General features: G+C 43.8%; 1 protein-coding gene across 2 annotated transcripts in view; it reads right to left on the bottom strand.

Moving 5' to 3' along the window:
* Nucleotides 1-752: 752 nt before the first annotated feature.
* PLXNA4 (plexin A4) overlaps nt 753-22,074 on the bottom strand; it is a 429,864-nt gene continuing 408,542 nt past the window's right edge. For both annotated transcript variants that reach the window (XM_003201828.4, XM_019614671.2), the window contains 5 exons: nt 19,953-20,143; nt 16,949-17,118; nt 14,124-14,336; nt 1,847-1,997; nt 753-1,141 (listed from right to left, as the gene is read on the bottom strand). In XM_003201828.4, coding sequence (XP_003201876.2) covers nt 1,046-1,141; nt 1,847-1,997; nt 14,124-14,336; nt 16,949-17,118; nt 19,953-20,143 — 821 coding nt within the window. In that variant the 3' untranslated portion in view covers nt 753-1,045. The remainder of the gene's footprint in view (nt 1,142-1,846; nt 1,998-14,123; nt 14,337-16,948; nt 17,119-19,952; nt 20,144-22,074) is intronic.

Raw genomic sequence — 22,074 nt, 5'->3', positions numbered from 1 at the left:
CAATAGCTTTGTTTCAGTTGTGGAAATAAAATGAAAAGAACAAACAGCTTTAAAAAAAAACCTCTGGTTGGTTTTTGAGGCCACGCTCCTTGTCTGGAACAAAGCGAGACTTGTGGTTCCTGCTTTCCAAGCTGAGGTGGGGACAAAGGAGATGCTGTGCTGTCCATTGCCAGAAGGAACAGAAACACCACCAACGAGATGCCACTGAGAAGAGAGAGCATTTTTGCAGCAGTGCTACGACCAACAGGACACAATGGGAAAGACGGAGGGGAACACAGGTCTCTTTGAAAAATAAGAATAACCGTATGAATCACATGGGCAGGAGACTGTTGGTCTCCATCCTCCCTTCTTGACCCTTCTACTGCCCCAAGAGAGCAACTACACCGCTGTTTGCCCAGGCAGATAAGAGCCACAATGTTCCCACTCTGGACGGAGCTGTGGCATTTTGCGGGGAGCCTTGGTGTTCCTCTCCCAGTGGGTCCCTATCAAGAGATAGAGTTGCAATGGCTCTGCAGGAGAGGATCTTGATTTCCTCCTACCCTTCAGGATCCCTGCAGGCAGGCTGCCTTCCCGTTGGGGAGACATTTAGTAATACTGAGTTCATTTCTATGTCCACTCCAGAGGCTACATCCCCAGGAGGGCAGTTAAAGCAGCATGACAGAGGTGACCTCTCAATTTCCCATCTGCAGAGTGATGATGCGATGCTGGGGGAGGGTTTTGTTTTGTCTTGTTTTGTTTCTGTGGAATTGTTCTTTTTTTTCTTTTGTAGAATAAAGGCAGAGGGGAAGCTGTGAAAATGAGAGCTTCACCTGAATGTCTTGATATCCCCAGAGCTCAGATTCCTCTGCAATCTTTTCTTTTAACCCCTGGGGATTTCTCACTTTGTCCACAGATTTTGAAAGAGAAAGAAATGAGAGAGAGAGAGGAGTGCTGTTCAGGTGACTCTGCTTACAGCCAATCAAAACTTGCACTTGGTAAAGATGATGATCTTGAGTGAGGCACGACTTGGTTTATCCCTCCCAGGGTGTCCCTGGCAGGACAGTTCTCAGCTGTCTATGCTCATGAGGGTTATGACTTGTTCAAGTTTGTAGGCAAGTTTCTGTTTCCCAGCTTGGTCATCTTGATCAAGGGCTCCGAGAATCTAGAAAAAGAAAGAGAAATAAGTGATGTGGCTCTGTTTTTATATTTATTTTCCAAAACAACTAAGTCCAGTATCTTTCAGCAACACATGAGGGTTAATTTTCCCTACAGCTGAGCCCCAAACTTAGCTTAGATCAAGCAATGCAGGTCAGTCAGCCAGAAGGGAGTTAGGCAGGCAGTTTGGTGTTGATGTGGCTGAATGCAAACCTCTGCTTTGCAACAAATCAAATGGATTAGCATCTTGAACATCAATTATTTAGAAGATTTCTTCATTACCTTGCCATGCCAATTCAGATGTTCTAAGGTATCTCATCTGGTCTTTGATACCCATAACATCTGTTTCATGTTTGATAGACCATTCTTGGGTGCTTTATGGTATTGTAAATGGTATTGGGCATATATGCCTCAACAACTTTTGGCCACTTGTGATGAAGAGTTTATGGAGGTCTTCTCTGATCATCAGCTGCAGCCAGTTAATTTTGATTGACCAATATCAGAAAATTAAAATAATGGAGAATCAGATGGAAGAGCCTTGCGGAAACCAACAAACCCAGACTCTCCAGATTCCAGATTTTGTTTTTTATTCCCTAAATCCATCATCCCCTCAGCCAGGATGAAGAAAGGCAGCCATGACATATGCTGAGCTATCAGAATGGGTGGATTGTCTTATGGTTCTGCAGAACTTCTCCCTTTCCAAGGCTCTTACCTCCTCACTGTACTTGCCGACATAGGAGTATATTTCCGAGAGTGCACTCATAGTGTTGAACTCATTCATATGCATGCGAGACTGCTCAGCCAAGTATGCATTCATGTCCTGGTCACTGATTGCTGGCATTTTGGCAATGTCTGAATAGTACCTGGGAGAGAGAATTACAGGTGTTTCTTGAAGGGACAGAGGATGGAGACAATAACTGAAAGCCATCAACAATATAGAATAACTTTAACACTCAGGCTCTTCTAGAGCATCAATGATATGTCTTGTCATACCCTCTTTTACAGTGAAGATGACTAAAACAGAAATTAGACACTATTCCTGAATAATAGATAAATGTTGTAATCACTCAACCCTATTCTTCTGAGGAATCCCAAAGAACATCTTGTTAACTTCATCCACGTTGTCAAAGAAATAAGATCTACTGCTGCTGGACTCCTTTGTCAGGCATTCAAAAGCTCTGAACACCTCCAGTCCCATAGGGAAGTCCCACTGGTCTCTCTGCCCTCTGAGACCTCAGGCTTTTACTCCCACACACAAAACTCCCCTTACATGCTTGTTTGTGCCATCTATACTACTAGATTTGCATACGTTTCTAAGATTATCTATCTTCCCCACTCAAACCAGTCTATCCCAGTAACAGCTATGCTGCTAGTGTTATATCACATTTCTAGCAATAGGAGTCCATCCCTCTCTGACTGGGAAAAATCTACCTCGAGTTCAAGAGGACTGGGGCTTTATCCATTGGACATGGAGACTTCCAGGACCATTGCCCATGCATCAGATTTTCTCAGCAGACCAATGTCTCTTTAAGGAAGTTGCTATTTTTTAAGTCCTTCATCCCCTGAGTGAGGCAGGTCTTGGAGGACAAGGTTTGCAGAAGGTAATCAGTCACTGTCACTCGCAGCTGTGCTCTGCTGTCAACTGGTTAATTAGACGCCATCATTTACATTTTTAATTTCTGCAATTTGACATTTTGTGCACAAGGAAACAAAAAAAAAAAAAAAAGACAGAGAAGAAAAAAAAGCCCATATCTGCAGCAATCCACAAATTTATAATTAGGAGGCAGAGGGGACAGGGAGCCAAAAGAGCTGACAGGTGTCCTGTAAACAGCATCGAGACACCTGCTGAGATGGAGGCTGCCTTCCACTGCAGAGAAACTGGATGCTGAAGTGCTGTATGATAAGGATCCTTCAGATATACAAGTGGGAAAATACTCTCTACGACAGTGAGATGAGCAGCTGCAGAAGTCTCCTGTGAAAAACAACGGAGTGCAAGAGCACTGGGAGGAAAGCCCTCCACACCAGAAAGCTCCACTGTGGTTTCAGTCTGATTTCATGCCCCACAGTCCCATCCTCATTGACTGCAATATGTAATTCTCACTTATTATACTGGTTTTGCAGAGAGATGGGCTGATGTAACCCTCAGTAGAGAAAGACACAGAAGCCAGAGGTCTTTCTCACACCTCTGTGCATAGCCTTCCAGCTTGACTGCTTCCAGATCTAGACTCAGTTTCAACAGAAAGTCTAATGCAAACCTCATAAATTGTACAGCAGCTTCCAGCATTCACAACATTACTCTTCTTGGAAACAGGTCTTCTTGTCTTCTGGGCTCAGGAAAAGTGAAAATTCCATTCTAATTCAGTCCCTTGCTCTAACTATTGCCCAGTCCCAGTACTTCAACAATGAGTGGTCTGAGCTTCATTTTATTTCATAAATTGCCTAGCCCTCAACCCTAGTTGGGCCTCAACAGCTGTGTATGAGGAAAGGAGCCAAGTGGAAACCCCATGAGAAGCTGTCCTACAGAACTACCTCCAGTAGGAGTTGGTGAGCAGGATGAATAGAAATTTCTAGACCTTTGCCAATCCCAGCAAATTTAAACATCCCCAAGCATCAGCAGATAGACAGAATAAAACCTATTCTGCATACACTTCTGACAAGAGGAAGTGTCAGGGAATTGCAGAATTCATGAGAGTGTTGTAACAGAATCCTCAAGGCCAAAGCATATTACTGAGAACCCTAGACTCCTACAGCTAAAACATAAGATGTGCCCTGGCTCTCAAAGGAAACTACGTTCACATGCAACACCACATTTCATAGACCTTTGGGAAGGAAAAAGAAAAAAAGTCTGCAATGCAGCAAAATGCACTGATTTATGGTGCCTAAGAAGAGCCCATGGAGGAGAGCCCAGTTCCTTTTGAATATTGCATAGGCACTCTCCTGCTGGATGAAATGAAAAGTGAAGGGGATTACATCACAACAAAAAGAAATAAGGCTTGTGGAGGAAAGCAGTAGCACTGTGCTCTATTTTCCAATGTGGTTCTTGCAACCAGTTGAAATGCTCCTTCATCTAATGGCAATGGGATAGTGGGTGCAGGGATGGGAGCTTCCTAAAATGGAAACATGGGCACACATACAGTCAGCTTCTCCAATTTTCTCATGTCTCCCTTTCACTTGGTAGCAATACTTTCCTGGGTCTGTGACTCACAAAGATCTGAAAGCTCCCGAGTCCCTTTCCCTGCAGAGAGATTCTCCTAGCAAGATGAAATTCCTATGATTTATGTGAACAACAAAAAGCAGCATACACTGCTCCCTAAAGGAAAGGACAGGATGCAATGATTTGAACTTCAGGTGCTGTAGGCTTTCTTTTCTCTCCAACCATGACAAACTTACAATCTGTGATTTCAGTGTGCTGAGTTCACAGGCTGTCACCCAATGCCACACCAAAGTGTCCCATCTCCCTTAGTTTACCTCATCACACAGCTGCGCAACACTTTCCCACTGACTGCAAACCAAGATAATGTGGAAGTGGTGGGAAAAAAAAAAAAAGGAAAAAAATGAAAAAGCACGTACCAGTAATCAAACCTAGCTGCTAGAACGGGAAGAAGACATACAATCTCCTTTCATCAGAACTCTGCGATGGACAAATGATTTATTTATACAGAAGTGTTTCTAATGAAGCCATCATTATGCTATCTAAAGAAATTATAAATGTGTACATTAAACCATTTTAGCAGGGAGATGACAACATTCCTGCTGAGTCTTTATTTACTTTCTATTTGAGCCCAGATCCTCAGAGGTACTTAGGGTCTCTCTGCCATTTACATACTTCTAATGCCTTCAAAACCACTGTGAAGCTGTCACCAAATCCCACAGCTCCTTGAATTTTCACTGCCAGCATTTGTAAGACTGCCTGTGTACTACCTTCCTTTGCCCTTGTGGCAAAGCTTTCACACTAAAGCTAAAATGTGAGGTATTGTAGGGGAATAATCTCAACAATGCAGCTCCTATACGCACTCCTAAGCTGATGGCCTCTGGATCAGGAAAGGACCATTTTTTGTGGGGTCCCACGAGGGTCTGTCTTGAGATCCATTCTCTTCAACATCTTTATCAATGACATAAATGATGGGATCGAGTGCACCCTCAGCAACTTTGCTGATGACATCAAGCTGAGAGGTGTAGCTGATACAACAGAAGGGACACCATTCAGAGGGACCTTGACAAAGAGGAAAGATGAGCCCATGTAGACCTACTGAGGTTCAACAAGGCCAACTGCAAGGTGCTGCACTTGAATCAAGGCAACCCCAGATGCATATACAGACTGGGAAAAGAACTCCTTGAGAGCAGGCCACAGAGTGGATGAAGCCTGAAGGAGACCATAAGCCAGGAGAGACCTGTGGTGAGGCAGGATGTTCCCCTCAGTCCATGGGGTAGCATGTAAAGATCAGCTGGTGGAGGAGCCCATGGTGGAGAAGAAGGATATGGTCTGCAGGATGCTGCAGCCCATGGAAATTCCCCACACAAGCCTGGGCCTGGGCTGGAGCTGTAGCTTGTAAAGAGGAGTAGCCCATGATGGTGGATGTGCCTTGAAGGAGGCCAGAGTCTGTGAAGAAGCCGATGGTGGAGCAGGCTGTCCCATTACATCCCATGGGGCACCCCGCAGAACAGATCTCCTCATGCAGCCCATGGAGGAACCCACGGTGGAGTAGGTGGATGTGGGCCTGAAGGAGGCTGCAGCCCATGAAACTGTCCCTTCCATGAACAATCCTATCTTCCTCAGCCTGTCTTTGTAAGAGAGGTGTTCCAACCCTCTGATTATCTTCACAACCCTTTTCTGGACCCTCTCCAAAAGCTTCTCATCTTTCCCGTGTTGGGACTTCAAGTCTGGATGCAGTACTCCAGGAGCAGATTCTGGAGTTGCAGCCTATAGAGAGAAGCCTGTGGTGGAGCAGTCCACCCCTGTGGTAAGGACCCATGCTGGAACATTTCCTGAGGAACTGCAGCCTGTGGAAAGCCCATACGGGATCATTTTAGGAAGGACGTCATCCTATTGGAGGGACCTCATGCTGAAACAGGAGCAGAGAGCTATCAAGAAGAAGTGTCTGAAATGTTTCATTATGGACTGACCATATTCCCTCTGCTGCTCATGGGGAAGAGGTAGAAGATAATGGGAAGGTGTTTTTAGTTTGCTTTTAGTTTCTCTCTGCTTTGCTCTAGGCAATAATAGGCAACAAATTACATTTATCTCCCTTATGCTGAATCTGTTTTCTTCATGACAGTAATTGGTGAGTGATGTCCCTGTCCTTATCTCAACCTATGAGCTTTTTTCATCTTATTTTCTCCTGCTATTCTTTTGACAAGGGGGAGTGAGAGAGTGGTGTTATAGAGCTTAGCTGCCCATCAGTGTGAAACCACCACAGATACATATCTAAAGATCCTTTACATGCTCGAATTTCCCCTGAATCACAAGGGGAGACTGACTTCTTACCTCAAGGCTGCTCATTCTCTGATGCGGCAGGGAAAATTTGTTTATTAAACCAGAAACAATGAAAGCCTCAAGAAAGTGGGAGGAATCTCAATGCTCAGAGATGTGATCGATGCCCTGTCTCAAGAGATATTCAATGTCAGGCTAGATGGGGCACTCTGCAACCTTTTTTAGCTGTAGGTGTCACTGTTCACTGCAGGGGAGTTGTACCAGCTGACCTTAAGAGGTCCCTTCCAACTCAAATGATTCTATGATTCTATGAATCTGTAATGACCCTTGCTCAAGCATACTGGCAACTCACATAGGTGATGGGAGGATCACTAGGTCGTATAGATGCAACTATTACCACAGCAGCACACCCCAGCCTGCATGAGCAAGACAGCCCATAGCAATGGGAATAGCAATGCTCCCTCTTAACCTCAACAAAACAATTGCTCTTCTTACTTAAACAACCTCAACTCTCTCTGGGAAGTTTTCTGCTTTGATTTTTTTGGATTGTTTGGTTTTGTCTTGTTTTCTTTAGGAAAGCAATACCACAGTGCCTTGGGAATGCATCTTGCCCTCTGTTTGGGGGTAGGGCAGGGCATTTGCTCTTCTCTTCATCACCAACTGCAGAGTTTCCTTCGTGGTGCTATTTCTAAAAAATAACTGTGCCTGCTGCCACTCAGTAGCTCATTAACTCATCAAAGTGAAGAGAAAAGCCGTGTTGCCAATGATTTTTCTGCAGTCTGAAATTTTCCAGCTTGAGATGTGGTTTAGGCAGCTTAGCATGGAGCTAATTGCCTTCCAAAAGATCTTTTTGTCATGGCTGTTGTTGTGCTGTCGCTGGGTTGGGACTGCACTCATTAATAATCATTTTAGCATATGAAAAGCTTGTAACGAATCCATGTGCTGCAGACGGCAGACGCAATTACAACAATAACATAATTAGGGTTATGCAATAGCCGGCTGCATCCGGACCGCTGAAGGAGGAAGAAATGTATGAAAGGGATATAGTGGACTGCTATAGCAGAGAATGGCTGAAGAAAAGCAAGCCTGATCTAACTGTAGATGTCGTGGGTCATCGTAGGAGAGTTGGAGTAGATGACCCCTTAAGGGTCCCTTCCAACTCAAACGATTCTATGATATGATTCTATGAAAGCTTGGGAACAACCTAGTGGCCAGCTCTCTTATGGGATCAAGTGAAGCAATGCAAGGACATGTTGTCAGTCCTTCTGTTGACAGAGCATGATAGCTTTACTTTACTAGGAGGCATCTAAGCTGCAAAGTCAGAGTTCATGCTGATTCAGCTACAGGTAGCCACAAGACCATGTTACTTCAGATCAGTCCCATTTCAGAGAAAGGTTCAAGGCCAAGCTGCTGGACACTAATTGGACTGTGGCATGAACAGCATGACAGCAAAGAAAAAGGATTTTCTTTTGCACATGCGTGGTTTTTCCTGCTGTTTTTTTGTCTCGGAATGAACGACAGAGAATGAGTGGGCAGCACTGAGTCAGTGGCTGAAGAGTGAACTGGTAGTTTCTCCATGAGAAGAAGCTGTCCACAGCACTCTTAGTGCAGAGCCTACATGGTTCTGAGGTTGTATCCTCTGAGTATAGACAAATCTTCATTTTGCTTGCTGAAAACTGTACTGTGTAAGAGCAGTGTGAGACTACAATGAGAAAATATCAGGCAGGTTTGTTGTTTGGTTTCATTTGAGACAAAAAGTGAACAGACTTCAAGTACAACAAAAGCTGCTGAAGAAAGACAGGGAATGAACTATACCCCATACACTTGGGGATGCAGTGAGATGATGGCCAGGGCTTTAATTAAAGCCGGGGAGATTACTGGCTGACCAACAGGGAAAACACTCTGATGTGAAGAAGCACAGGAGCAGACTGCCCAAGGAGAGCAGAGTTTCGATTGCTGGAAGACTTTAAGAAAACATGTCAGAAAGATGTGAGACAGAGCTGATCCAGCCCTAAGGCAGGAGCTGGGCAGGCTGACCTGAGGCCCTTTCCAGCACCATTTTTTATGACCTCTACTGACAACTCCCTTTATCCTTGACTGGAGCACCTCTGAAGCACCTCTCCTATGAAGAAATGTTGAGGGAATCGGGCTTCTCTTGGAAAAGGCTTCTCTTGGAAAAGAGAAGGCTCCTGGGAGTCCTCCACTACTTCAAGGGAGCGTACAAACAGGAGAGAGAATGGCTGTTTACTAGCGTGGATAGTGATAGGACAAGGGGGAATGGTTTTAATCTAAGACATGGGAGATTTAGGTTCGATATTAGGAGGAAGTTTTTCATTCAGAGGATGGTGAAGCACTGGAACAGGTTGCCCAAGGAGGTTGTGGATGCCTCTGGATTCCTGGAGGCATTCAAGGCCAGGTTGGATGTGGTTCTGGGCAGCCTGGTCTGGTGGTTAGCGACTCTGCACATAGCAGGGTTTGAAACTGGATGATCACTGTAATCCTTTTCAACCCAGACCATTCTATGATTCTATGACCATTGGTATGCTATCTCTTTAGCCCTCTTTCTGTCAGGGAAAAGAAATGCACAAGACTGCTTTTAAAGTAGAGCAAGCATTTCCAGTTGTTATTTGATGCTCTCTTTTAAAGCCCTTGGAGTTCAAAGGTCACCCGGTTATATCTGTTAAAAATCTCACTGCTTTACAGTGTTGGGGTGTGTGCAGTGTATTGTACTAAACCGATACATTTTGTCTTTGTCACCAGAAGTTGTTGCATAATGGCCGCACTGGGAGAGACCATCGACTGTAGTCTGACATCACAGGCTGAAAAGTGACATAGGTTTAGATACCAAGTAGGACCAGACTATTTATTCTGCATTCTCCAAACAAGCTCCCACAACATTTTCGAGGAAGCTTAAGACCTTGACACCAGATGGCTAACACCATGTAAAACACGGTTACTTCAAGAAAAGGAAGAAAAGAGATCACAAACACAGGCTCTGGGTCCCAGTAGTTAGGTTGGATAGTGTTTGTGCTCAGGTTAACATAATGAACTGCAGATGTTTTAACTCTGAATCCTATTGATAAGGTCACTTTAAACTTCTTTTAGTCTGAAACATGTCAAATCTATTTTGAACTTTCTTGATTAAAAGATTCTCAGAGTCCTAATAATATATGCAGTGTCTCCATTGAAGTCCAGCTTTTCTTTAAGGGACTATTTTTAACTCACACTAAGCAGCTAAAACTTGACCAAATACCCACAGGGATGAGAAAAAAGCACCAATTCCTCTTCTTGCAGCACTGCAGGTATTTTGGGCACCAGTGTGCAATGGAAAAAACTCTGCCTTCTGCTTTTTGTGCTCTGCCCCTTTGCAGTCTCCTACATCCATGCCTATGTGCCAGGCTTCAGTGGGGAAGCATCGTATTGATTATGATGCAGGCAATTAAATGGTGTTAATGAAGTTCAAACAAGTGTTATCATAAGCTTGGCAGCATGGAGAGAAATGAAAGGTCAGCCACAGCCCTTTGTCATCTTTTCAGTGTGGCACTGAATGCTAATGAGACAGTCACAATTAGAACAGGCTCCACTTTGTAATGCTTGGGGATTGCATCAAATGCTCCCAAGTTCTCCAGATTTCTGGGCTCAAAGGGGACATTTGAAGTAAGCTTGAAAAGATGCAGATCTAAAGCTGCTCTAATGTAAATTCAGCAAAGCCTATGGAGTTTGACTAACAGAAGTCAGATGAGAATCTGGTCTATCTTTCCCATTTTTTTTCCCCTTTTTCTCAATAGACAAAATTATGATGTTTTAAAAGTTGCCACCTTGTTTTAAAACCACAGAGAGACTTTTCATGGCTTAAACAAAAACCAAATAGTCCGTCCCTCATTTCCTGATTCTCCTGCTTCTCTCACTCCTCATCTTCTGCTGCAGGAATCCCACACTGTGGCTGTGCCTAGGTGCTTTTCAGTCATGCGTTTTCAAAGAGAAAGAGCCCTGATCGTGTCATTTGAATGCTGCACTTGTATTTTACTGGTCAGGATATCTTAATGAGTTTGCTTCAGCAGACAGAAACCAGCTCTGCTTCCAATAGCATTGAAAAAGACCACTGAAATCAAACTCCTGGTTGACCAGTGTGTAAAGGCAGACCATTAGTGAGGCCAAAAACTGCATTATGTCCTTTTCAATGTATTTTCACCCTCTAAAAAGTTGGAAAGATATTTTAACATGAATTGGAGACTGCTTATGTCTGCTGCTTTCTCTGCTATTTCTTGTCCTAAGACAATTGCCACTTTGAGTTTTGTGAGTCCTAAAGGCACGCTCCACACTGAGGATCCAGTAGTTGCAAAGCGATGGCTTGGAGTAGCCCAGCTCAGCTGCCATCTGAACAGCCGCACTAAAAGAGAAGAGTTGGCTTTTACTCTAGTGTGCCTTCAAGAAGGGCTACAATTCACTGCTGCCTAATTGCCCTCTTACAGATTCTTCTTCATCAAATAAGTTCATTTGATTTCAGGTTCTTCTGATTTACTCAACCACTTCTTACACTTCCTGATGGAAAATCTTTTTAAGTTATGATTCAGTCTTTGAAGAAGTCTAGTGGTCTTGAATGATGCTGCCTCCAGCTGGCACTGACTACAGAAATAACTCAAACCAGTACTGAAAGCCATTGAGTACAGTTGCAGAATGGAGAAAAGGAATTCATTAACTCAAACTCGAAATGAAATTATATTCTGTTCATTCTTAGTAAGTTTTTCTTTGATATACAACAGCATCCAGGTGCCACTGCTTTGAGACTGTAGCACTGACACAAAAAAGTATTAATAGGGCAGAAGCTCTAACCATATTCCAAAAGTTACGGTCTCCCCTTGGATTTTAGTACAGTTTTTCAGACATCACTGCAGATAATAACCCAATACATGCTGGGCTCAGAAATGCAGTGCTGTTTACTTGCAACAGGAGGTGTTACATACCTTGTTTGTTGCTCAGGAAAACTCAGAGAAATTCAACAGCTGTTGCCGAAGATCATTGGGCAACAGGATTGAACTCCAGAAAATCTTAATATCCTATTTTTCACCCACGTGTCAATTCTTCACTAAAGCATGCTGTCTCCAAGGGTACAAAGTCAAGCAGAGTTGTAAGTAAGAAACCAGCCTTCACTGGCAACTTCTTTTCACACACCCCAAAGCAGATGGCTCAGAAGGTGGGGATGGGGGGAGCACTGCCCCTCCTGCTCTAGGTGAAGATCATGCTTGCAACCACTTGAGGAACCTGAACATCCGTAAGTCCGTCAACCCCGATGAGATGCATCCTAATTAGTCCTGAGGGAACTGGCTGATATAGTCACCAAACCACTCTCGACAACATTTGAGAAGTCATGGCAATCAGCTGAAGTACCTGGTGAGTGGGAAAAAAGGCTACTGTGCACCCATGTTTAAGATGGCTAGAAAGGATGACCCAGAGAACTATTGACCTGTCAGCCTCATCTCTGTACCAAGGAAGACTGTGGAACATATCCTCCTGGAAGCTATGCTAACACACATGGAAGAGAGGGAGCTGATACAGACAAGCAGCATAGCTTCACCAAGCCATGGTCCTGCCTGATCAACTTAGTGACTTTCTACAATGGTGTAACTGCAACAATGGACAAGGGAAGAGCCATTAATGTAATGTCTTGACTTCAGGAAGGCCTCTGATACAGTTCCCTCATAATATCCTTCTCTCTAAATTGGAAAGATATTGATTTTATGGGTGAACTATTCAATGGAGGGGAACTAGTTCTGAGATAGTACTCAGAGAGAGTGGTGATCAGTGGCTCAATGTCTGGATGAAGATAAGTGATGTGTTGTGTCCCTGAGGGGTCAGTATTTTGGGACAGGCTTTGTTGTGATAGGACAACAGGAAATGGTTTCAAACTAAAAGAGGGTCGATTCAGACTGGGTAGAAGAAAAAAAAAAAAGTATGATAAGATTGGTGAAGCACTGGAACAGGTAGTGGATGCTCCATCCCTAGAGACATTCAAACTCAGGCTTGACAGGGCTCTGAGCAACCTGATTGAGATGTAAGTGTCATTATTTATTGCAAAGGGGTTGGACTAAATGAACTTTCAAGGTCCCTTCCAGCTCAAATGATTCTGTGGTTCTATGAACCACCCACCAACTACATACACTACACAGGTTACAGGAATATGACACCATTGGGTCACTGCTAGTACAAATCTACTGTTTCTAAATAAATCTCAAACACTTCTTTACACCTATCCAGGTCAATCCAGCAATCAATCTCAATACATATCAAGAAACTTGGACACAGTGCTAGAAGTAGGTCATAATTAAGCAAGGTAGTTTCTAAGAGCCTTACAGGTTGCCTAGAAACGACATTTGCAGAAGTGTTTAACCACATCTAAAAATAATTGTCCGGACAAATCAGAAACCAATGGGAGCATTATTGTAAAAAATTCACCTCATGCTGACTGGAGTACACAGCTCTTTCATCAGCTGTGCTCTGCTTTCACAAAATTAGAGAAAATCTTACCCACCAGGATAGACTGGTTTACAGCACAGTATGCCTACAGTAGCAAAGATCTCATATTACCTGCATGGTGACATCAGTTTTAGACAATGCCTATGAAGTCAAGCAAGACAAATCACTGCTGAACATGGGATGCTGTTGTACAGGAATGATCTGTGAGATAAACCCATCGTTGTATTTACAGAACAGTGATCATTCTCCATCTGTGCAGTTCCCAAACCTGTCAATAATGCTAGGCAAGTGTGACATACTGGAAAACAAAGCACAGATCAGCTTCTGCAAGGCTTCCTCCAGCAGACAATGTCTTGCTGAAAGGAGTACAAGATGTGCTATTGTTCATCCTGCAGAAAATCTTAGAGGAACTGAAATCCCTATGTACTGTAGGAAAAGTTGTCTTAGTTGTATTTCCTGTAGGGTAGCTTTGTCAGACAGTGAACTTTAGTGCAGTAGATTGAACAGTAAAACTGCAGGTTCCTGCAGATATGTATAAAATGCTCAGAAAGACTTCTGACCTTTCAGAAAGTACCTGCAGAGCTTCAGTCACTAACCTGACAACTCCACGGCATCCAAAGCACAGAAGAGCTGCCATGGGCAGCTACTGGACTCAGATAAGGGATGATAATTGTGTGACCCCTGAGATCAAGGCAGCGTGGGGACTGTCACAATGATGCTGGGAGAAACTAACTCCTTCTTCTGGTCTGTACGGAAGGAGTAAGAAGTCCATATAGATCACAGGACCCAGATGCAGTCACCTCCACTCCCTTCTTCCCTCCCTCTTCTCAACAGTTTCTCCTCAAGAGAAACAGTGATGGCAAACACCTTCAGTTCACACCTCTAATTAAATTTCTATATGCGCTGTACAGCATGTGGAAATAAATGGCAAAAAGAGCTTTCTACCTGAACATTAATCAAAGAAAAAAAGCCCAGAAGCAGCTACCAAACCCAGTACTGAAGATACCTCTTACCTCCATCCATGAAGCAGGGCTTCATTTTACCACTTGCTTACGTTATTCCCATTTCTAGAGCCAAAACTCACCTTTCCACCCAGTTCTTGTAGCTGGGGATGTCCTTGGCATACAGAAGCTTATTGGAGGGTGAGTCTTTGCCCAGACGATGCTCCGAGGTTGAACAGGAGTCCATGAATGTCTGAGCCACTACAGAGAGGCAGGCATCTGTGATACTGTTCTTGTGAATGTCAAAGACAAACTGTGGGTTCTTGATCATGTTAACCCAGAACCGTAATGGCAGGCTGTCAGAGAGTTGAGAAATGTGGAAAAGGAGAGTCAGTAATTGCAAGTTTCATAAGCTTTGTCTTGTGATGTTGCAAAACTCACTGGTGGATAGGAATTAAAGACGAAGGCATGGAGATAGGGATTCTGGGATATCAACTCTGTCATTGATATACAATAAATCTACGCTGTAGGGGTAGATCTACTCCTGTAGGACTCCAGGGTGCACAACAGAGTCACTTCAGGAATGAGTTTTGTCCCTGTTATCCTCACAGGCCAATTTGGTCACTCCTAAAGTCACAATCATCTTACTGAGGTTGCACATAAATTCTTGAGATTATATTAATGAAAGTATATTCGAGGTGATAGAAATATCTCCTTACTTCCCTATGTTAGGGTGCAAACGTGAGGTTAGCTGTTGTTGGTTGCTTCATCACATGAGAATAAACATCTCATTTACACAACTTATGGTAAGCACTAGGCATTCAAAGACCTGGCTTTTAGCCTCATGGTAACACCATGGGAAGAAAGGTAGGTACAGCTGCCAGGTTGACAGGCGCTGTGTGCCATGTACTGGTCAGTTGCACAGCTCAAGCCCAAGCTTGTGTATGATCCCAACACCCTAGGCATGAAGCAGTTATTATGTCGCAGAGAAAACCCTGTTGCCACAAGGAGAAAAATAAGAACGGGGAACAAGTGTTGCAACCTTTGAAATGAAAATTTATCTGCCCTAACCGTAGAAATGCTATTCCAATTGCAATTCAAAGGCTTTCCCCTCGTTTTTTCCCCTCATACTTAAAAGAGCTGTTCATCTGTGTGAGAGGTCCCAAGGTATCTACCTCCAGCTTTTGCCTCAAGCCTTTTGTGTCAGGGCAAATGCATTCATATGATCATGGCCTAAGAGCTGAGATGTGTCATTATTATCAAACTGTTGTTTCTCTGTCTTCATGCTAGGTAGACTCGTAAGCTAACTTCCAACATTTGCACTTTCCCAGACATGAATAACTCTTCAGCATAAAAAATTCAGCTGACATTCAGGCTAAATTCCTCAGATTCTAACTTTCTTCAATTTGCTCATTACCCTCACGTGTTCATAGCACCATAAACAATTCATATCCACATTTGATACCCTTCAGGTGACAGCAGGCATTTTAGCATGTCCTCACGGAGAGATGGAACCACATTTTCCTAAACAAATATGTAGTATCTTCAGCCAGCAAATGTGAGGAAAGCTTCACACAGCTACACTCATCAGCCAAACCAACCTCGTTTAGGGAGGGGACAGAAGTTCAGGAGTGGGAGATGCTGGCAGTGAGACCTAATGGAAGTTGCGGGAGGGAAACCTTTCAGGCTGGGAATGGAGGTTCATCTCTTAAGGAAAGAGCTGAATGAGTGAACTGTGCCAAAATTCTGAGGTTGTTTGGATGCTAAGTACAGCCACAGTGAGGACAAGCACAGCCTGTACGTATGTATGGCTGTGGGGAGGGGATGGGAGGATGATGTCCCTCGCTGGGAATAATGAAGCCCATGATGTGACTTAGAGTTAATTTAATCTGATTGAACAGATTTCTTCGTACTGCCCCTGTTCCCCCCTTCCAATACATACACATTCTCCCTTCCCCCCTCCCCCCCTTAAATAAACCTCCTGCTCATTTAGTCTGAGTGGCTGCAATCAGCCTTAGATTAGTGCTGCAGATAATGTTAATAATATGCTAATGTTTCATTAGTTGAAAGCCTCTTTGGTGCATGGGGTTTCTTTTTTTATGTCACAGCGCTGTGACGACCTGCCATCAGCATGGCTGGTAAAAGGAAAAAAATGCATGAGCTGGGAGCCCCATGGCTCTCCTCTGCTGTTCCTTTCATAGTCTCTGTATTTGCACAGAGAAAGGGGAGGGAACAATTCCCCAGGGACTCTTTCCAACAGGGATACTCAGCAGAGAGGTGCTGCAAAGATCCTTCATCCACCAGTACTGACTTTACCCTGCTGTCCTATTACATGTACAGTGAGGGGTTTCTACCTGCTGAATAGAGTAGTGAGCTAATGTCAACCTTTGTCACTCGTTGAAAAAGACTTACATCCAACTCCAAACCCTCAAAGTACTGAATACCTTTTCATATGCTTTAAGGTATCTCCTCGTCTCCATCTAACACCCCAGGAGGACGCATGTCTCCTGTAGGCACTGCATATTCCCTTTGGTACACTTTAAAACGTCTCAAACAGCACTAGATACCTCTGGAGGCAACAAAAAGGAACTCTAGGCCCCCAGTGACTGTAGTGGGAGTTCAAACACCCAGGGCAGAAGAAGACAGCACCACTCTCCCATGTATCCCCACAGATCCCTATGGGCCTGAGCACTACTGTAATTAAACATCTTACAATTTTGCCTCCTATATTCTCATGAGGTCGCTCAGAAATACTACTACCCCCATGTAACATAGTACAAACTGGGATCTATAGCCAAAGCACTCTACCTTTGAGAACATCCTTTAGATTTTGGATACACTTCCATCAGCTTGAGAAGACTGAACCTGGCATGCTGAACCCCACGTTCCCCACCACTCATATCCTAAATCACACGTCCCACTCTCCTCCTTCTAATCAAGGTCCTGGTAACAGACCTGTCTCACTCACCAATTGCTCTTCCAAGTATGCCGCACATGGGGGTCATGGATGTTGTGCTTATCAGCTTGCTCATCCAGGAAGTCAAACATGTATTTGATAGCCAGGGGAAGTGCACTGCCACGATGAGCTGTGCTGAAGATGGTCTCAAAGAGGTCGTCTACAAATTTCTGGAGAGTGCCCTGTTGGGAGAAGGAGAGAAGAGTATGGGACACCAAGTAGGAAGAGGATGTTTAAATTTGGTATCCCACTGAAAATAGAGTATGTCTATAAATCAGACTCGGGAAATATGCTTGGTAAGCAACAGCCATTTAATAGCTGTTGAACACAACATGAGATGAAATTTCAACCCACATGGCTGACATCTGCATCTTCATAATATCTGTTACTTATGGCTAACAACTGAATGAGATGGGTGAAGTTATTACTTGTTCTCTCTGTTATTGACACACAGGGAAGGTGGCTGAGATGCAGTGGAACACCATATCCCATCTCAAGATGGGATGGTAATGGGAAGGCACTCACCTGTTCCCTCCAAATTTTATCTCCTCTACATCCTAAACTCAACAGCCTTGATGAATACGTGAGCCAAAAATGAGCTATTTTCTACGCTGATTTTCATACAAGGCTTATTCTCAAACTGGGGATAGAAACCAGGCAAAGAAGAGAAGGCTTTAATGACACAAATAGGACAACAGTGACTGGAGAAGATTGCTGTCCATTATGCATTAGTATAACAAAAACCAAGAACTTCATCTTAATTACTTGTATTTTACTACACACTGTCATGGGACCAAGTCAAGCCCTAGGAACAATGCATGGATATGTCAGTTACTGCTCAAGAGACAAAATGGCTATCTAAGGGTGATGGAACACTGGAACAAGTTGCCCAGAGACACGGTCTCCTATGGAGACTTATTTGGATACCTTCTTGTGTGACCTACTGTAGGGCACCTGCTTTTGCAAGGAGATCGGATTTGATGGTCTCTTCCAAACCCTGAAACTACGATTCTGTGATAACGTCTGCTACAGAGATTGCAATGGTGTCCTCATGTGCTTACAGAACCACTCTGGACTAGCTGATGAGAACAGCTGACCTCCAGTAAGGACATGAAAGGCTAAAATAGCAGAGCCTCCCAAGCCTGGAGAAAGAGGCAGCTGAGGTAGCCTGTGAAAATTGATTCTGCCACCAAAGCAGCAAGGTCATTTACATGTGGATAAACCATGTGGTTGCCAAAATAACCAGTAATTTCCTGATATGCAAAATTTCCTCAGCTGAAAAATAAAATCCTTCCCTTTCTCTGCAGACCCAGGAAAGAAATTCCTTTTTACTAGAAATGAAACACCAGGTTCCATCAGAGTGGCTCAAGTTTACATAGCATTAACAAGTACTTAATTAGAAAGCTGGTGTCTCTTGCTGATTCACCACTCGATTTATTCTTTGGGAAACAAACAGAGGTGCCTTTTGCTTGTGTGAACTCCTACAGGGTGAATAAAGCCCCGTAGTATCTCTGACTCAGAAAGGGCCCCCGAGGGGAAATCTTGTTGCTCTGACATTGAAGAGCTGCCCTCGGGTTCACTTTCCAGAGGGAATTAGTTCTCTACATGCTCACCCACACAAATGCAAAGAAAACCTCTGAAGCTTTTGGCAAGAGACTCTAGGTCTCAGAGGTCAGGGATTTACTAGAATAAAAATCATTGTCAGTTTAACTAAGTGTTCCCTAGGATTGTATTACCAGCAACTGGTTTCTCTCCTCTTTCCCTCCCTCAAATGGTCACGATGATGATAGAAAATTGCTCAGCCCAAGAGGGGAAACCATAAACCACCAGCATTTCTGTTGCTGTGCAAGTTTTGCAGCTGTTCTCCAGCCATCTTTATAGAAAAAGGAAAAAAAGCAAGTGTTGAGTTTGTGATCTGGAATAAACCAAAAGCACTTCAGTGTCGGAGCAGGGGACATATCCCCAGACAGTGTACATCAGCACTGGTCCAGTGATCACTGGTTTAATCTGGGACTGAGGCCTTGGGGATCATCATTTTCTTGCTATATTATGTGATCCATGTAAGTACTTTGAATCCCACTGCAAGAGAGATGGAGTGAGGCAGAGAGAAGAGACTGACACCACAGGCTGAGGAAAAAATGTGCAGGTAAAACTTACAGTAGGACTTACACATGTAATGGAGACTTGCCAGACTGGCAAGCTCAGATGGTGTCTGCATGAATAAATGTAATCATGTTTGTGCCTGCTGACACCCTGACTGGAAATGATAATAGTCAAAACTTTAGAGAAGGAAGAAAGATTGAGCTGTTTGATTGCTCCTTGGTTTAATCCTGCCCAGAATGGGGTGAGAAAACACACTGATTAGCCCACCTGAGCCACAGCTACAGTTTCCACCTCTGGGCTGCGTTGAGATAACTCATGTGTCTAAGAAATCTGGGCACAGAGATGCACTGCACTGTGAGAGGATTGCAGGATTGCGTAAGGATCTGTCAGATTAAATGCCTGCCTCCCCACCTGCCCTGGTTCCTTCTGTGATGCAAAAGAAAAGCATTGCACCCTCTCCACTAATGCAAGCTTCTCCAAGGAAAGCACCACCACCAAGAGATCCATGGGGTGGAACAGCAGATAGATATACAGACAGCTTCTTCTTCTGCCCATATCCTTAGAGAGCCTTTTGAAGAGGAGTTAGGTGGAGAACTTGTCAACACTCAAATAATGCTGTTCTGGGAAAGCAAAGCCAGACGGACCACAACATACAGAATGATCTAGGTCTGCAGAGAACAGCCTTAGGGGCAAGTCTTCAACTTCTCAAGTCCCTTTCCTGACTTTGACTTTGCTTTCTTAATTAAGTTCCCTCCCTCCGCACTCTATGCACTTCTAGTGCTCTATTTTCCTTCTGCTCTTTTATCCGCTCTTTGATACTCCTTGAGCAGTCTCTCATTTCTTGTTGGCAAGAAGTCACACCACAGCCTTCAAAAGCCCATTCCTCACCCTCTTCCCTACTCCCTCCATATACCTTGGTGGCGAGTAGCCTTGTCAGGTAGATCTCAGAAACCATCTTGCTGCCCCGGTCACCCTCTTTTTGGTCGCCATGTTCATGGTTCTTCACCAAGTGCCACATCTTGACTCCACTCTCAAGGTCAGGAGTGATCATGGGTGTGCGGGAGCGGAGGCTGTCTGGGCTGCCTGTGTAACGGATCATGTTTTCTGCAAAGAGAGATGCATGTGTGTCAGCCCTATTAGCACTTGCATTGAAATTAATGAGTTTCAACAAGGAGATATGCTTTCTCATCAGAAAGGCAAGAAGAAGACCTCTTTCTGCTGTCTGGTTTTAGTACTGGTTCCTCTGACATTTGATATATGAATGAGATGCACATACTGCTGTAAGCGTACTGCAGTGTCCCTCCTCTTGTGAACTCTATATTTCCATATCAGTATGAAATAAATGTCCATTGACCAATTCATAACATTAAGCAGAAGAGTTATATTTCCTGGTGGAATTGCAGTGTCCCAGAAAAGGTCCCAGAACTGGTGTATGGACCAGGCCTTGCCATCAAAGCATGACTGAGTGATTTGCTCAGCAAAAACAAGGGATATGAGCCAAGCAGGACATAATGGTCATGTCTGTAAATTAAATGAAGCTGCCTTTCGGTTGCCCATGGTCTTCATTTATTATGTTCCCTGTCAAACCTCTAGCCTTGGATAACTAGCACTGCTAGTGTAAGGCACTGCCCAGGACGGGTTCAGGGAACAGCAGCAAATACTCATGGTAGCAAACAGGGGCAAGTTCAACTTATTTTACCTGTGTAGTTGATAGCCGTATCTGACCAAGCTTCTTGGCCTTATGGTCAGAGAACAGGTCATAGGCCTTCTTGAACGAGAATATTGATGCAACCAATATGACTTCTTGCCTGTCTCCCCAACACCAAATTCAGGAGGAGCTGCTTCCTCTTTCTCCTTTGGCAACAAAGCAATCCAGTAACTTCTACCCAACTATTCTCTTCAGTCTCTGCTTCAAAGTCTTGTTTTGTTAGAAAGTGAATCAGAACTCAGGGGGCCCACACATATTACCTCCACAAGGTATCCTATAGACAGTACTTCCCTTTGTCCCTGAGTGATGCCATGAGGCATTCCCCTCCCCCTGCCAGCAATGCTACAGATTGAGTTTTTTCCAACCATGATTAACAGAAGAGTGTTGCACATTTCTACAGCAAGATCTGAATCAACATTAATGCACTACCAATCTCTACATATTAATTATTAGATGGAATATCCTTTTTCTCTCTGGATGCTGTTTACTTAATTGCAATTAACAATCACTTGTGACCCACTACATCTTCTCCTCCCCCAGTATTCCCCCCTCACACCCTCCCCCTGAAAAATCAAATGGCAAAAGAATTAAAGAAATCCAAGAGAAATTAACCCCCCTTAAGTCTTCCTTTTCAAAGGTCACTGTGTCTTTCAATAATTGCAACAACATGACAAACTGGATGAATATTAATAAGGTCTGGTGGATTGCTTATGTCCTTGGAGAAAGAGGAAGGGGGTTCCTCTGGACATTGAGTAACCATACTTTCCCTCAAGCCTAAAGGGAATTAGAAGGATCAAAGATGCCTTCATACATAAGGAAAAATAATAGTAAACTGATACGCTAACTGCATCATGGATAAAGCAACACTCTGGTTCCACATTAGAGACATCTGTCTTTGCCCTCCGATGCCATCATAGCATCTTGGGGTGACAGCTGTCTCATTCTCAGTTGTCTCATGTGTAAAGTGGGAAGAACAGTGCAATGCTCTGAGATACACTGACAAATGACCTCAGCAAGCTGTTTTTACTATTATTCCAGGTGTAAATTCCCTTGGGATAATAAAATAGCAGGATGAGACACATAATACACTAAAATATAACAGTATGCAGCAATGCCCTCTGTCGTGGTTGTTTCTAGTCCTAGAGGCCTCTAATCTGTGCCATAGATTCTTCACAACCTACCAAAATGACTGAGCTCTTACACTATGCAATGCTTCTCCCTTGCCTCTCCCTGTGAAAACTTCAAGAGTAAGATGTATTCCATCTGACCACAGTGATCTGAAATGTACACTTAATTATTTATGCTCCTCTATTATCTAACAGGAGAG

Source organism: Meleagris gallopavo, chromosome 1, assembly GCF_000146605.3.
Source record: "Meleagris gallopavo isolate NT-WF06-2002-E0010 breed Aviagen turkey brand Nicholas breeding stock chromosome 1, Turkey_5.1, whole genome shotgun sequence".
In the NCBI taxonomy this organism is placed as follows: domain Eukaryota; kingdom Metazoa; phylum Chordata; class Aves; order Galliformes; family Phasianidae; genus Meleagris; species Meleagris gallopavo.
The sequence above is the reverse complement of the archived record's forward strand: the minus strand, read 5'-3'. Positions and strand labels throughout refer to the sequence as shown.